Here is an 18104-nt window from a genome sequence, read left to right on the forward strand (position 1 = left end):
TAAAGCAGAAATAGATGTTTTTCTGGAATTCTCTTGCTTTTTCGATGATCCAGTGGATGTTGGCAATTTGATCTCTGGTTCCTCTGCCTTTTCTAAAATGAGCTTGAACATCAGGAAGTTCATGGTTCACGTATTGTTGCAGCTTGGCTTGGAAAATGTTGAGCATTACTTTACTAGTGTGTGAGATGAATGCAGTTGTGTGGTGGTTTGAACATTCTTTGGCATTGCCTTTCTTTGGGACTGGAATCAAAACTGACCTTTACAGTCCTGTTGCCACTGCTGAGTTTTCCAAATTTGCTGGCATATTTAGTGTAGCACTTTCACAGCATCTTCTTTTAGGGTTTGAAATATCTCGACTGGAATTCCATCACCTCCACTAGCTTTGTTCATAGTGATGCTTCCTAAGGCCCACTTGACTTCACATTCCAGGATGTCTGGCTCTAGGTGAGTGATCACACCATCGTGATTATCTGGGTCATGAAGATCTCTTTTGTACAGTCCTTCTGTGTATTCTTGCCACCTCTTCTTAATATTATCTGCTTCTGTTGGGTCCCTACCATTTTTGTCCTTTATTGAGTCCATCTTTGCATGAAATGTTCCTTTGGTATTTCTCATTTTCTTGTAGAGATCTCTGGTTTTTCCCATTCTGTTCTTTTCCTCTATTTCTTTGCACTGATCACTGAGGAAGGCTTTCTTATCTCTCTTTGCTATTCTTTGGAACTCTGCATTCAAATGGGTATAGTTTTCCTTTTCTCCTTTGCTTTTCACTTTTCTTTTTTTTTTTTTTAATTATTATTTTTTTTTAATTTTAAAATCTTTAATTCTTACATGCGTTCCCAAACTATTTGTAAGGCCTTCTCAGACAGCCATTTTGCTTTTTTGCGTTTCTTTTCCTTGATCCCTGTGTCCTGCACATTGTCATGAACCTCTGTCCATAGTTCATCAGGCACTCTATCTATCAGATCTAGTCCCTTAAATCTATTTCTCATTTCCACTGTTTAATCATAATGGATTTGATTTAGGTTTTACCTGAATGGTCTAGTGGTTTTCCCTACTTTCTTCAATTTAAGTCTGAATTTGGCAATAAGGATTTCATGTTCTGAGCCACCCTCAGCTCCCGGTCTTGTTTTTGCTGACTGTATAGTGTCCATCTTTGGCTGCAAAGAATATAATCAGTCTGATTTTGGTGTTGGCCAACTTGTGATATCTATATGTAGAGTCTTCTCTTGTGTTGTTGGAAGAGGGTGTTTGCTAATTCCCATAATAAACAAATAAACAGAACTGTTAAAGCATTTGACCATAAATTCAGATAACTCATATGTAAGGCACATCCATTAGTACAGATTATTAAAAAATTAAGTTACTTGATAGTTTGTTGAGATTTTGTAAATATATTACCTGATTTAATTCTTTTTATTTGGCAACTCAATTTGAGGCTGAGAAAACTGAAGCTCAGAATGGTTAATAAACCACCCAAGGTCACAGAGCCATTACGTATTTAATATCAAGTCTTTTCATTCTAAATCCAGTGTTCTTTCTAGTATGGAGAAGCTAATCTCAGGCATTGAATCTTACATAATTACAACTAAATTATTCTTTATAGCTATAGATGCCACACATAGAGAGGGAGAATGAAGGAGCATTAAGATCACAAGCTCCACTTACCTTTGAATTCAGTTCTCCTATTTATTGACTATACTATCTTAGATAAATTATTTTTCTAATTTTTTTCCTTTACATGTTTAAAATAGAAATAATAAATGCAAACATTAAAGGGTTTTATGAGTTTGATAAAACGTTAAGTGTCTAGTATCATTTGTTGTTGTTCAGTTGCTCAGTTGTGTCAGACTCCTTGCGATCCCATGGACTGCAGCATGCAGGCTTCCCTGTCCTTCACCATCTCCCAGAGCTTGCTTAAACTAATGTCCATTGAGTTGGTGATGCCATCCAACCATCTTGTCCTCTGTTGTCCCCTTCTCCTACGTTCAATCTTTCCCAGCATCTTTCCCAGGGCCTTTTCCAATGCGTCAGCTCTTTACATCAAGTGGCCAAAGTATTGGAGCTTCAGCATCCGTCCTTCAAACAAATATTCAGGGTTGATTTTTCCTTTAAGATTAACTGCTTTGATCTCCTTGCCATCCAAACGACTCTCAAGAATCTTCTCCAACACCACAGTTTGAAAGCATCAATTCTTCAGTGCTCAGCCTTCTTTGTGGTCCAACTCTCACATCCATACAAGACTTCTGGAAAAATCATAGCTTTGACTATACAGACCTTTGTCAGCAAAGTAATGTCTCTGCTTTTCAATATGCTGTGTAGGTTTGTCATAGTTTTTCTTCCAAGAAGCAAGAATCTTTTAATTTCAAGGCTACAGTCAACATCTGGAGTGATTTTTGAAGCCTGAGAAAATAAAGACTGTCATTTTTCCATTGTTTCCCCATCTATTTGCCATGAAGTGATACCATATTTTACCATTATTTTGATACTTTTTTAGTCTCCAATGAAAGAGCACATCATTTGGGTTTAATGTTCAAGAAAAGGCCATTCATTTATAATGCATTTCCTGACTGGTTAAAATATAAAAAGTAAAGGAAATTATAATAAAAATCCTGTCCCATACAAAAAGATAGTTTGAAAATAAAATTTAAAACTAGTAATTCTATCATACTTTCAAGTATTTATTGAATACCTTCTGTTCACCAGCCACTCCTCAAGGCAGTAGGGATAGAATAATAAATGATAAATCCCTAGCCTCATTGGAGAGTCCCAGGTAGCTCTAGTGGTAAAGAACCTGTCTACCAATGTAGGAGATACAAGAGATGCAGGTTCGATCCCTGGGTCACGAAGATGCCCTGGAGAAGGAAATGGCAACCCACTCCAGTATTGCTAGGAAGGGATGTAAACAACAGACAAAAAGTAGGCAATATGTATTAATATGTATTAAGTCATCTAATGGTAAGTTCTATGGAATAAAGGACAATAATGGTAGACAAGGAAAAAAAATAACATTTGAACAAAGACCTGGAAAAGGTAATAGCTCTGGTCTGTCCAGGTGGAAAGAATGAAAAAGGCAAAATCCCTGAAGGCATGGTATGCTCTTTTCTCCGGAGGTCAACGTGATCTGATGTACAAGAGGAAGAAGAGTCCAGGAAGTAGCAGGGGCAGGTTGTGCATGGCTTAGAGAGGAAAGCAAGGATTTTTTTTTAAAATAAATATAAAATGAGAGTAACTGGAAGCTTTTTGAGTGCCATTACTTCATTTCTAGTATATTTTTAAAATGATGATTTTGGCTACCATGTTGTTTAATACAGCTTTGTAATAATGTTTTATATGAGGGAGCATGATACCTTCAGCTGTGTTCTTTAGATTGCTTTGGCTTTTGGAGTCTTTTGTGTTTTCATAACAATTTTAAGATTGTTTGCTCTATTTCTGTGAAAAATGCCATTGTAATTTTTATGGGGATTGCATTGCATCTGTACATTGCCTTAAGTAGTATGGATATTTCAACATTATTAATTCTTCCTCTCCATGAGCATAGAACATCTTACCATTTATTTCTGTCTTCCATTTCTTTCTTCAGTATTGTATAGTTTTCAGAGTACAGGTCTTTCACCTCCTTGGTTAAATATACACCTAGGTATTTCATTCTTTTTGATGTAATTATAAAGGAGATAATTTTCTTTATTTCTCTTTCTGATAGCTTGTTAATAGCATAAAAGGCAAAACAAGATTTTATATATTGATTTTTATATCCTGCAACTTTATTGCATTTGTTTATTAGTTCTAATAGTTTTTTGGTGGAGTCTTTAGGGTTTTCTGCATCAAGTCATCCACATATAGTGAGTTATACTTACTTTCTCCTTTCCAATAAGAAGCCTTTTGTTTCTTTTTCTTGACTAATGGATATGACTAGAACTTCTGATACTATATTGACAAGAATGGGCATCATTGTCATATTCCTAATCTTAAAAAGAAAATCTTTCAATATTTCACTATTGAGTATGATGGTAGCTTTGGATTGGCTACCATGTTGAGAACACATTTTTTTTAATAGGCAGAGATTAGAAGCAGCAAAAGCAGCTAGAACGAAATTATAATAATAATAGCAAAAGATGATGGTAAGGATAAGAGGTAGTCAGATTCTGTATAATTCTTTTTATTATCATGATGCAATTTAATGTAACAAATTTAAAGTCAACTAGGCTGTTCTGTGCAATGGAGTAAACAGGAGTAAACAGACTTTTGCTGTTACTGCTAAGTCACTTCAGTCGTGTCCGACTCTGTGCAACCCCGTAGATGGCAGCCCACCAGGCTCCCCCATCCCTGGGATTCTCCAGGCAAGAACACTGGAGTGGGTTGCCATTTCCTTCTCCAATGCATGAAAGTGAAAAGTGAAAGTGAAAGTGAAGTCGTGCCCGACTCTTAGCGACCCCATGGACTGCAGCCTACCAGGCTCCTCCATCCATGGGATTTTCCAGGCAAGAGTACTGAAGTGGGGTGCCATTGCCTTCTCCAAAACAGACCTTTGCTTACCCTCAAATCATGTTTCAGCTAGTGATATAGACATGTAGATATCCAGTTTTAACACAAGAAAGACTTTTAAAAATCTAAGTGAAAGTGAAAAAAATCTAAGTGAAAAATATATGCATTTGAATGCAGAGTTCCAAAGAACAGCAAGGAGAGAGAAGAATGCCTTCTTCAGTGATCATTGCAAAGAAATAGAAGAAAACAATAGAATGGGAAAGACAAGAGATGTCTTCAAGAAAATTAGAGATACCAAGGGAACATTTCATGCAAACAAGGGCATGAATGTTGTCTGTTAGGACCTAACAGAAGCAGAAGATATTAAGAAGAGGTGGCAAGAATACACAGAAGAACCATACAAAAAAGATCTTCATGACCCAGATAACCACAATGGTGTGATCACTCACTCTTAGAGCCAGACATCCTGGAATGTGAAGTCAAGTGGGCCTTAGGAAGCATCAATAGGAACAGCAAGTGCAGGTGATGAAATTCCAGTTGAGCTATTTCAAATCTTAAAAGATGATGCTGTGAAAGTGCTACACTCAATATGCCAGCAAATTTGGAAACCTCAGCACTGGCCACAGGACTGGAAAAGGTCAGTTTTCACTCCAATCCCAAAGAAAAGCAATGCCAAAGAATGCTCAAACTACCACACACTAGCAAAGTAATGCTTAAAATTCTCCAAGCCAGGCTTCCACAGTACATGAACCATGAACATCCAGATGTTCAAGCTGGATTTAGAACAGGCAGAGGAACCAGAGATCAAATTGCCAACATCCACTGGATCACCGAAAAAGTAAAACAGTTCCAAAAAAACATTTATTTCTGCTTTATTGACTACCTCAGGCCTTTGACTGTGTGGGTCACAACAAACTGTGGAAAATTCTTCAACAGATGGGAACATTAGACCACCTGAGCTGCCTTCTGAGAAACCTGTATGCAGGTCAGGAAGCAGCAGTCAGAACTGGACATGGAACAACAGACTGGTTCCAAATAGGGAAAGGAGTTCATCAAGGCTGTATGTTGTCACCCTGCTCATTTAACTTATATGCAGAGCACATCATGAGAAACGCTTGGCTGGATGAAACACAAGCTGGAATCAAGATTGCCAGGAGAAATATAAATAACCTCAGATATGCAGGTGACACCACCCTTATGGCAGAAAGTGAAGAAGAACTAAAGAGCCTTTTGATGAAAGTGAAAGAGGAGAGTGAAAAAATTGGCTTAAAGCTCAACATTCAGAAAACTAAGATCATGGCATCCCATCACTTCATGGCAAATAGATGGGGAAACAGTGAAAGACTTTATCTTGGGGGGCTCAAAAATCACTGCAAATGGTGACTGCAGCCATGAAATTAAAAGATGCTTGTTCCTTGGAAGAAAAGCTATGACTAACCTAGACAGCAAGTTAAAAAGCAGAGATATTACTTTGCCAACAAAGGTCCATCTAGTCAAAGCTATGGTTTTTCCAGTAGTCATGTATGGATGTGAGAGTTGGACTATAAAGAAAGCTGAGCCCTGAAGAATTGAAGCTTTTGAACTGTGGTGTTGGAAAAGACTCTTGAGAGTCCCTTGGACTGCAAGGAGATCCAACCAGTCCATCCTAAAGGAAATCAGTCTTGAATATTCATTGGAAGGACTCATGCTGAAGCTAAATCTCCAATACTTTGGCTACCTGATGCAAAGAACTGACTCGTTGGAAAAGACCATGATGCTGGGAAAGATTGAAGGCAGGAGGAGAATGGGACGACAGAGGATGAGATGGTTGGATGGTATCACTGACTCTAAGGACATGAATTTGAGTAAGCTCCAGGTGTTGGTTATGGACAGGGAAACCTGGAGTGCCGCAGTCCATGGGGTCACAAACAGTCAGACACAACTGAGCAACTGAATTGACTGAACTGAAGTGAAAGTGAAAAATTATTTTGTGAAATCCTTGGATACTTTCAAAAAAGATGTATCTTGTAAGTTGGACTTAAAGAGGGCAAAGGGTTTCTACAGGCAGAGAATAAGAGTTAGATAATTCTAGACTGAAAAAACAGTAAGAACAATGTTCTACACTGAGCAGAAGATCTAAGTTCCCTTCTTTTAGCCTCCCTGGACTGCTTAGAGTCTGCCTTATCCATATGTGTTTCAGAGGTCAGCCAGAGAATTAGGCAGAGTCTATATACAAATGGGCCTCCCAGGTAGCCATAGTGGTATAGAACCCACCTGCCAGTGCAAGAGACATAAGAGGCAGGGTTTCAATCCCTGGGTAGGAAAGATCCCCTGGAGGAGGTCATAGCAATACACTCCAATATTCTTGCCTGGAGAATCCCATGAACAAATGGAGCCTGGCATGCTACAGCCCATGGGGTCACAAAAAGTTGGACATGACTGAAGAGACTTACAAATCTAAATAATGGGGCTCCCTCTCCCAGACCCTTTTCTTCCAGGATTCCTCCTCATTTTTAGTGCTAATGTTTAATAAAGAGGATTTTTGGTTGCCCCCTCAAGATTCCTGCCCCCTGGTATGCTACTGCTACTGCTAAGTCGCTTCAGTCCTGTCCGACTCTGTGCAACCCCATAGACGGCAGCCCACCAGGCTCCACAGTCCCTGGCATTCTCCAGGCAAGAACACTGGAGTGGGTTGCCATTTCCTTCTCCAATGCAGGAAAGTGAAAAGTGAAAGTGAACTCGCTCAGTCGTGTCCGACTCTTAGCGATCCAATGGACTGCAGCCTACCAGGCTCCTCCATCCATGGGATTTTCCAGGCAAGAGTACTGGAGTGGGGTGCCATTGCCTTCTCCCTGCCCCCAGTATACATGCCAGGAATAACTCCTTTCATTTGAGTGTGAGCAGAATCTATGCATATGATGAGCCAGTAAGCACATAATTATGTTTTCTAATATGGCAAAACAAAGATTATCCTGTGTGGGTGTGCCCTACTCAAATGTGCCCCTTTCAGTCAGTTCAGTTCAGTTCAGTCACTCAGTCGTGTCCAACTCTTTGCGACCCCATGAACCACAGCACACCAGGCCTCCCTGTCCATCACCATCTCCTGGAGTTCACTCAAACTCAAACTCAAACTCACCTTTAAAAGCAAAGAATTTTTCTTCAGTTGGTTATAGAGGGTGAGGTTTAGAGTCATGTCCTTGCTTGTCAGGAAGAAAGCAAATGAATATGTTGTGAACTGCTTATAGGGGCTGTGTGGCAGGGAGCTGTGGGCATCCTCTGGAAGCTGACAGTCACTGCTGAACAACAGTTGGCAAGAAAATAAGGACCTGAGTCATACAACCACAAGGAAATGAGTTCTTCCTGTACCAGCCAGCTGGGAAGAGACTCACATTATATTCACGGAGTGCACTGATGCCATAACTTTAATCTGTTGAGGCCCCGAGCAAAGGACCCAGTTAACCTGTACTAAACTCTGACCCACAGAAACTGTGAGCTAATAAATTGGCATTATTTTAAACCATGGCATTTTTGATGATTTGTTAGACAACTTTATGTGTGCTCAGTTGTTTCCAACTCTGTGCAACCCATGAACTGTAACCTGCCAGGCTCCTCTGACAATCGGATTTTTCAGGCAAGAATACTGGAGGGGGTTGCCATTTCCTACTCCAGGGGATCTTCCCAACCCAGGGATCACTTTCATCTCCTGTGTCTCCTGCATTGGCAGGCAGATTCTTTTTACCACTGAGCCACCTGTGAAGTGAAGCAAAAAACAGAAGGAAGAATTATCCTTAGAGCAATGTCCTTGAGTAGATTAGCAGGGATAAGATCTAGCACAGTTCACTTCAGTCACTCAGTCGTGTCCGACTCTTTGCAGCCCCATGAATCGCAGTACACCAGGCCTCCCTGTCCATCACCATCTCCCGAAGTTCACACAGACTCATGTCCATTGAGTCAGTGATGCCATCCAGCCATCTCATCCTTGGTCGTCCCCTTCTCCTCCTGCCCCCAATCCCTCCCAGCATCAGAGTCTTTTCCAATGAGTCAACTCTTCACATCAGGCGGCCAAAGTACTGGAGTTTCAGCTTTAGCATCATTCCTTCCAAAGAAGTCCCAGGGTTGATCTCCTTCAGAATGGACTGGTTGGATCTCCTTGCAGTCCAAGGGACTCTCAAGAGTCTTCTCCAACACCACAGTTCAAAAGCATCAATTCTTCGGCGCTCAGCCTTCTTCACAGTCCAACTCTCACATCCATACATGACCAAAGGAAAACCCATAGCCTTGACTAGAGGGACCTTAGTCGGCAAAGTAATGTCTCTGCTTTTGAATATACTATCTAGGTTGGTCATAACTTTTCTTCCAAGGAGTAAGTGTCTTTTAATTTCATGGCTGTAATCACCATCTGCAGTGATTTTGGAGCCCCAAAAAATAAAGTCTGACACTGTTTCCACTGTTTCCCCATCTATTTCCCATGAAGTGATGGGGCCGGATGCCATGATCTTCATTTTCTGAATGTTGAGCTTTAAGCCAACTTTTTCACTCTCCTCTTTCACTTTCATCAAGAGGCTTTTTAGTTCCTCTTCACTTTCTGCCATAAGGGTGAAGGAACTGCCCTCAGATAGAATCGGGCAAAGTTCATCTATAGAAAAGGAAGTGAAGGCAGATTATGTGAGTTTAGACATAGGTAGGTGGTTGAAATAGTAGTAGAAGCTATAGGTTTGAGGGAAGAGGAGAAGGTGCAAAATAGCCACCTAGAGTGTGAAAAAGAATGAGCTAGGAATATGAAATAGTCTCTCTGAGCAGTACTAAGGTCCACTTCAGATTAGAGTGTCATAATTTTGAAATAAGACCTGTCAGGATGATTTAATCAAGACTAGGATTTTTCCAATTGTGTACAATTACACAATAGGGCAAGGGAGCTGAGGCTGTGTGGAAGGGAGTGGTTATGATTGCCAATGAAATCCAAGCTAAATCAGGGAGGAAATGCGGTGACCCTGTGACAGTGAAAAGATGGTAACAGGAACAGAAAGTAGGGGAGACAGATTAGATGATAGATAGAAGATAGAGCAATATTGACAAGAATAAGGCTTTTAAAGCTGAGTAATACACACGCACACACTATATATATACACACATATACATAGGTATTGGTTTATTGCACTGTTTTCTTCTGCTTTAGGGTACATTCGAAAATCATCACAATAAAAAGCAGGGTTTTCTTAAGTGGTGAGATGGTTTATGTGGTCAAATTTGTTGGAGTCAGGGTTCTGGAAGAAGTGAGCTAGCTAGGAAGGAGACAGAGCCCTGGGAGTGATCTGATGGAAAGTGTGAGGTGGAATAGCTCGGAGAAGTTGCAAGCATTGCTAGTAATAGAGTCTAGGGTATGAATGACCAGCGAGCTGATTAACCAAAGGAAGGTAGAGGATAAGATCAGCAAAGAAGAGGAGACAAAGGAACCCGGAAGTCAGGGGTCACCTTTGTGATTACCTGCTTGGATAATAAAAACGCTGAGAGTCATGCTAGAGAACAGGGCAGTGAGCCAGATGCAAAGTCTTTGACCAAAGGAGAGCAGCTCTGTGGAAAAGCTTGACAAACTGGTGGCTTTTCAAGGAGAAACCATTCGGAATTTGCAAAGTCCGTGGGAAAGACACAGACCCCTGCTTACCCCACTATCACGGCACACTCCTGGAGGTACAGGAGCATGCAAGAGAAAACAGCTTCCTCCTGGAGAGCTCCGGGGGATGCAGCGTCCTCAGGGGAGGGCTAGATATTAAGGGAGAAATTGTTCTACTAAGAATCTAAATTAGTTGGTTACAGCACCTGAATGTTAAATTGGGCTATCCACCTCCTGGCAGTGAAAGTTTCATAAAGGGAGAAATGATAGGTTATGTAGTCCTTAGGACCTGACAAAAGGAGGCATATAATTTCTTCAAAAGAGACCGACGTTTTCTAAAATCCCAAGAATTTTTTCCCCGGATCTATACTCGCTTATATATCCCTAGCAACTAGAACAAAGCTGACAATATAATCAGAATACAAGAACTGTTTATTTAACCAAACTCATCTGACAGGAAGATTCATAGTAGACAATACCTTTAATGACAGTTTTTGAAGATAAAAAGCTTATCTTAACCTCTAAAGTAGGGCATAGTCGTGGGGTTGCTATTGATCATAGTTTTGAATCTGAGGTGCTATTTTCAAAAGTTACCCTAATTATAAAATTAGCTGTAGCAGTCCTTTCCTTACAGACACATTGTACAGTGTATTATAAGGCACAGAGATAGTTAATAGTTTTTAGCATTCACGTTTATTCTTTCATTTTGAAGAGGAAAACCTGCCATTTAAAAGCATGCAAAGCTAATTAAAGCTTTTCCACTATTTCATTATCTGAATGTAGTTGCAAATGCTGACTTAAAACTCTTATCAGAGGGAGACTCAACATTCCTCCCAGAACAGCAAATGAACATTCAATTAACACTTCAATACAAGTGTATTTTAAATAAAAATATACTTGATGGTTAATCTCATTCTTTATATATGCAAATACTAAATTTTAAAAGCCAAAGAGAGCTGCCTCCCTTTTATTCTTTGGGGGAATAAAAGTCTTTTATTTACAGGGAAGACCTGAATTTTCTGAAGTTGTTACCAAGTTAGAAGAGTGTCTCTGCAACATCGAGGTAAGAAATTTACCTTCTGAAATATGTCCATTAAAAAGGCTTGGATACACAGAATTCTTGGGGAATGGATGTTGCTGGTACTTATGGAAATAATATAAGATTGAGTGTCCATAACTCCATTCATATTTTTACCCTGTCACTTAAGTTCTAATAACTGCATCTATAGGGACAAAGGCAAATTCAGACTGAATTGGGGCTCTTCCAAGAAATGATCAGGCAAGCAAATGCACATGGGTATACATAATTTAAAAAATTGATAAGTAAAAATTTTAAAATATAACAAAGATGTTAGAAGATTTAAATCAATTTTTTCTATACAAAAATTCTTACATACAATGAAATGTAAGTTAAAACATTAAGCCATTGTCCATTTATGTTCAGTAAGAATAGAAAACAATTGTTACTAAAATTAGCACTTAAGTTAATCGGGAGGCATTGCTTGTGTACCACACATATGTTGCATAAAGTGATATGTGTTGGTAATGAGGCTAATGGAATTTTCTTTCCTTAATATTAAGGAGTTGTTTGCTTTAATTTTCTCTATAATTGCCTTAATCTTCTATACACCTGTTCAGGAGATAGCATTTGAAAATAGGCAAGGGAACCAGAACATGAGCACTAATTCAAAAATAATAATGTATTCCCCAATGCAGGTAAGTGCTACAGGAGAGGAAGATGGACGTTACACATACAGGCTCATGGATAAATGAGTATATGAAGGGTAGGGGCAAAAATGGAAAAAGACAGCATCAACCTGAGATTGCACAACTAAATCCCGGAGTGAAACCATCCGACAAAAGTTTTCTGTTTAAAAAATTTTAGCCAAGAGTGATTGGAATGCAATCTTTTGTAGAAGTGTCCCAGGCCTGCAATTACAGCCTGCAGGGAGTGGCTCTATCTCATGACTCTTTACTGGGATTTACAGAGAGGAAGTTTTTCCTATGGAATGAAACTTTGGTCTTAGACATAAAGCTTCCTTTCCCTTCTCATCAATCCTGAAACATACAAAGTAGACAGAAGTAAAGGCATATTTGGCAGGGCTACAGTAGCCCCTACAAACAAGAGCATCTACCAGAGGCCTGGGATGTTGAGAAGCACTTTTAAGGTTTCAGTTTCAAGTATCCTCTCACTTTGAACCTGTGTGTTTGACAGAGCAAGGTTGTGCCAAGCATGGGATATATCCAGTTAGATTAGAGAGTGAATTCCAGAAACAGAGATAATGGTAGGATGTACTAAACTGACCAAGCCTCTTAGCACAGTCTCCCCTAGTAGAGAAGATGAGTAACTACAGGCTACATGCAAAGAGAAGTTGCTGGAGTGGGTTGCACTAAATAATGGACTAGGATCATCTTTAAGGGATATAACTTGTGGAGTTGCATAAGGCTCCATTCTCTCTACTCTTCAACTTTTTGGTCAGTGGTTTAGATCTTGGTCATGAAGTCTCTCTGCTCATCACAGCTGCAGGTGTAATAAAGTTGAGACAGAACAAATATTTGAAAGCAGGATTATAGAGTATTTTGGAAGAGAAAGTAGTAGGACATATCTAACAAGGATAAGTTTAACAGGAATAAATATATCATCATGCACTGGAGTCAAGGAAACAACAGTAGAAGAATCAAACAATGGAGACAATGGTTTTGGAGCACCGTGAAGATTGGTGGATAAACCTTGGGGGAGTTAGAATATGAAATATCTGCCTTACATCAGAATAAAGAATGTGATCATTCCTCTCCCTTCTGAGATGGCCAAACAAAATAGTACCCAACATATATCCTTATAGTGGAGGGGGAAATGGCAACCCACTCCAGTATTCTTGCTGGGGTAATGCCATGGACGGAGGAGCCTGGCATGCTACAATCCATGGTGTCCAAATAGTTGGGCATAGCTGAGTCACTGAGCACATATTCTTATAAAGGGATTATTAAAACTGGAACGCAAATTTTAAGGAATAGAAATCAGAATGGTGAATGGATCGACAACCAATTAGAGGAATCAAGGATGCTTATCCTGGAGAAGGCAAAATTAGGATGAGTCAACAGCTGTTTATAAACATCTGAAGAACTATCATATAGGAAAGGGATTGGCCTAGTTCTCTGTGGGCCAACAGATGGAAATGAAGTCCAGTAGTGGATGTGGTTAATTATGAGGAAGAAACTTTCAAATGGTCAGAGCCATCCTAAGATAAATGAGTGGATCTGGATGTAGTAGGTTCCCCATCAGACTGTGGTAAGGATGAAAAGGATGAGATTGAATCATTGGAAAGTCTGAAGGTTCATTTCAACATTGCATGATTCTTTACTGAGAAATGTCTTGTCTACTTGAAGAGCCTAAAATTTACATATATTATTTTTTAAATAAAAATCTACTGTCTCATGAAATTATTATATCAAAGAATTAATGTTCTTCTCTGATAGTGCTGTTGGTAAAGGATCTGCAGCAGTGCAGGAGACCTGGGTTCAATCCCTAGATCAGGAAGATGCCCTAGAGAAGGAAATGGCAACCCACTCCAGTATTCTTGCCTGGAAAATCTCATGGATCAAGGAGCCTGGTGGGCTACAGTCCAGGGGGTCGCAAGAATTGGACATGACTTCGCGACTAAATCACAACCACAGAGTGCATAAACAACAAGCTTATAAAAAAATTCAAGAAAACTGTTATCTTATTTTTTGTTTTTTCTTTCTCATTTTCTTTCCTCATACTCTTCTGTACTTCAGTTCAGTTCAGTTCAGTCACTCAGTTGTGTCCGACTGTTTGCGACTCCATGAATCACAGCACGCCAGGCCTCCCTGTCCATCACCAACTCCTGGAGTTCACCCAAACTCATGTGCATTGAGTCAGTGATGCCATCCAGCCATCTCATCCTCTGTCATCCCCTTCTCCTCCTGCCCCCAATCCCTCCCAGGATCAGGGTCTTTTCCAATGAGTCAACTCTTCGCATGAGGTGGCCAAAGTACTGGAGTTTCAGCCTCAGCATCAGTCCTTCCAATGAACACCTGGGGCTGATCTCCTTTAGGATGGACTGGTTGGATCTCCTTGCAGTCCAAGGGATTCTCAAGAGCCTTCTCCAACACCACAATTCAAAAGCATTAATTCTTCAGCGCTCAGCTTTTTTCACAGTACAACTCTCACCTCGATACATGACTACTGGTAAAATCATAGCCTTGACTAGATGGACATTTGTTTGCAAAGTAATACCTCTGCTTTTTAATGTGCTATCTAGGTCGGTCATAACTTTCCTTCCAAGGAATAAGCATCTTTTAATTTCATGGCTGCAATCACCATCTGCAGTGATTTTGGAGCCCCCCAAAAAATAAAGTCTGACACTGTTTCCACTGTTTCCCCATCTATTTCCCATGATGTGATGGGACCAGATGCCATAATCTTCGTTTTCTGAATGTTGAGCTTCAAGCCAACTTTTTCACTCTACTCTTTCACTTTTATCAAGAGGTTTTTTAGTTCCTCTTCACTTTCTGCCATAAGGGTGGTGTCATCTGCATATCTGAGGTGATTGATATTTCTCTTGGCAATCTTGATTCCAGCTTGTGCTTTTTCCAGCCCAGCGTTTCTCATGATGTACTACTCTGCATATAAGTTAAATAAGCAGGGTGACAATATACAGCCTTGATGTACTCCTTTTCCTATTTGGAACCAGTGTGTTGTTCCATGTCCAGTTCTAACTGTTGCTTCCTGACCTGCATATAGGTTTCTCAAGAGGCAGGTCAGGTGGTCTGGTATTCCCATCTCTTTCAGAATTTTCCACAGTTTGTTGTGATCCACACAGTCAAAGGCTTTGGCATAGTCAACAAAGCAGAAAAAGATGTTTTTCTGAAACTCTTTTGTTTTTTTGGTGATCCACCGGATGTTGGCAATTTGACCTCTGGTTCCTCTGCCTTTTCTAAAACCACCTTGAACATCTGAAAGTTCATGGTTGGTTCACTTAGCTATGTGTAATTATTTTAAAAAACTCTCTACAGTAACTCTATTTAGTCCTCATCCTTGCTGGACATTAAAGCATCCTTCATTTTATGAAATGGATGTATCCTTGGAAAAGTATGTAAATTCAGTTCATGTAAAGGGAATAATTTCATATAAAAAGGGAATAATCATAAGTTCCAATTTTAAGGAACTCTGCCACAAATCTTATCACTATAGTGAAAATGTAGAGAATCTTTTAACCATTAAATAATAATCTTCTGTTTTATGAATCTGACTTGAGCCTACTGTGTTTTGAGAAAGAAAAGCATAAGTTTTATGGGTCAGTTCTCAGCATATAACTGGGCCAAAAAAAGTAAATTAAGCTAGTCACGTGTTGCCATCAGAAGCTGAAAGGAAAGGCCTGAAGCAAGCTGAGCTGAATAGAAATTAAAATATGAAAAATCCTAGAATAGAAAGCTAAAATAAATCTACATTTTATAATACTATGCCTTTAAGCCTGTTGAATTTATTAAATGATTGAAATGGCCCCTCCTTCATTCAGCTGATGTCTCCTGCTTCGAGCAACAGCAGCGGGTCTCTCTCACCTTCCTCTTCTTCTGATTGTCTGGTGAACCGCGGAGGGCCTGGCCGGAGCCATGTGGCAGCTCTACGAAGTCGTTTTGAACTGGAATATGCTCTAAATGCAAGGTCCTATGCTGCCTGGTCGCAAAGGTACGTGGTAATCTAAGCAACAGTTACACAGTCAAGTCAGAGTCCAGGGTCTTCCCAACACAGTCACCTGACTTGATTAATATCTGCAGGGGATTTACCACCCCTGTGGCAGACTTCAAAAGGGGAGTTTTGAGCCTGTTTTCTTCTAATATTTTGACCAAAATGTAGAAATGTTGTTGTCTATTAGTTTAGGTTCTCTAAGCTTTAATTCATTGCCGAAGCAAGAATTGTCTAGCTACAGCAGCACAAGGAATTTGTTGAAAGTATTCTGAGAGTTTCTTATGGAATTCAAGGAAGAATTTCTGTGTGGGAATCAGGAAATAGCTCTGAAAATCTAAGCACCCAAATTTCAGTGTTCTGAGAATTACCATATAACCCAGCAATTCCACCCTTAGATATATTCACAAAAGAATTGAAAACAAATACTCAAACAAATACCTGTACTCAAATGTTTATAGCAGCACTATTCGCAATAGCCAAAAGAAAAAAAAAAAAAACAACTAACACAAATATCCTTCCACAGAAGAATAGATTTTAAAAAGTGGTATCCATACACTAGAACATTACTCAGTCTTGACAAGAATGATGCAGTGATGCATACTGCAGCATGGAGGAACTCTGAAAACATGCTAAATAAAGGGAAGGGACAAAGATCCTATATTGTATTTATATGAATATCCAAAGTAAAGTGTATTTAGGAGGCTATAGCAAGATACCATAGATTGGATGGTTTAAACAGCAGAAATTTATTTTCTTACTATGGAGGCTAGAGATCTAAGACAAGGGTACCAGCATGGTTGGGTTCCAATGGGACTTAGAGTTGGCCATTTTCCTAGCTTACAGATGGTCGCCTTCTTACCTCACCCTCATGTGGCAGAGAGAGCTCTGGAGTCTTTTTATCTTTTTATAAGGGCAACAATTCTGTCAGATTAAGGCTTCATTCTTTTGACTTCATTTCACCCTATTCACCTCTGTAAAGGTCCTATTTCAAATACAGTCACATGAGGCGTTAGGGCTTCAACATATGAAATTGGAGGGAGGGGGACGCAATTCAGTCAAGAGCAATAGGTAAATCCATAGAAACGAAAATATTGGTGGTTGCCAAGATCTGGGTAGAGAAGGGGAAAATCAGGAAACACTGCTTCTTGGATGCAGGGTTCTGTTTGGGTACAATCAAACTATTTTGGAATTAGATAGAGGTGGTGGTTGCAAAATACTGTGAATGTTCTAAATGCCCCTGACTTGTTCACTTTAAAGTGGCTAATTTCATGATATGTGAACTCCACCTCAATGAAAGAAAAAAGCCACAAATAAGTTTAAGCAAAAAGGGCAAGTCAGAAAAAGAGGAAAGGTGAGTTCAGCCTTCTTCCACAACAAACTGCCATTTACATGGCCCAGTCCCCACTAGACAGTCTCCTGTATCCTCTGGCATTCCTTGGGCAAGTCACAGGGCTGAGTCTGACATTGATAGGGAGAGAAAATATACTCACCCTCTAGTGGGAGGTCCTACAAAGTCATATGGCAAAGTGCCAGAAGCCAGTGTGAGGAATCCCGCCCGTGACAAGGTCATGAGGAAGGAAGCTGACATACTCAAGGCGTGCTCAGACTTCAGGGACCCCTCTGGAAATTCCTAAGCATGTACCCCAACAAAAATCTGCCGGCTTTTGTGCTCTGCTTTTCCACTCTTCTGACATTTTCTGGAAAAAGTCAATTCAGGGCTTTAGTCTTCTGCATTTGAAAGAGTGTTTCAATCCAAATACTCCTCTGATGGCTTTCTAGCCTGCCTGCAGGACTCGTACAGCTGCACGTGTGATTGTTTGAGGCCTCCTGACCGCAGGAGGCACAGGAAGCTTAAAACATCCTAGGAATGTAGGGGCTTCCGAGGAGTCAAAATCTTTAGAATAGGACTGATTAAAGGTTTCATTTGTTGAGTCAATGCTTGCTGCCAAATTTTCACATCCTTTATTTGTAGATATAGTTGGTATACAGAAAAACAAGTAGTAGACCTTGTATTAGCAACATTAGATCTTTGAGTTAAGTACCTTCTTTGTTATATCCCACTGCACCTTTGTTCTATAGAGATGTATGTAACTTTAATGCTTTAAGGAGATGTAGATTAAAGAAAAACACTTAAGGGGAAACAAAATTAACATTCATTAAGAAAGAGAGCCAAAAAGTGTTAACAAGCCTCTTGGCCAGAAGATAATGTAAATCACCTGAGACCTTTTGTATACAAAATGATGTACAGAAAGAGTCTGGGCTGCGAACGCTACATAATTCTGTGTTACCCATTGATCTCCATATTTTATCAAAAGTATAAAA

General features: G+C 39.8%; 1 protein-coding gene across 1 annotated transcript in view; it reads left to right on the forward strand.

Annotated features, from left to right (window-relative positions):
• Positions 1 to 18104, forward strand: part of TNNI3K (TNNI3 interacting kinase) — a 337135-nt gene that overhangs the window by 257976 nt on the left and 61055 nt on the right. Inside the window, exons 22-23 of the mRNA XM_069594718.1 lie at positions 11076 to 11135; positions 15613 to 15782. Coding sequence (XP_069450819.1) covers positions 11076 to 11135; positions 15613 to 15782 — 230 coding nt within the window. The remainder of the gene's footprint in view (positions 1 to 11075; positions 11136 to 15612; positions 15783 to 18104) is intronic.

Source organism: Ovis canadensis, chromosome 1, assembly GCF_042477335.2.
Source record: "Ovis canadensis isolate MfBH-ARS-UI-01 breed Bighorn chromosome 1, ARS-UI_OviCan_v2, whole genome shotgun sequence".
Taxonomy (NCBI): Eukaryota; Metazoa; Chordata; class Mammalia; order Artiodactyla; family Bovidae; genus Ovis; species Ovis canadensis.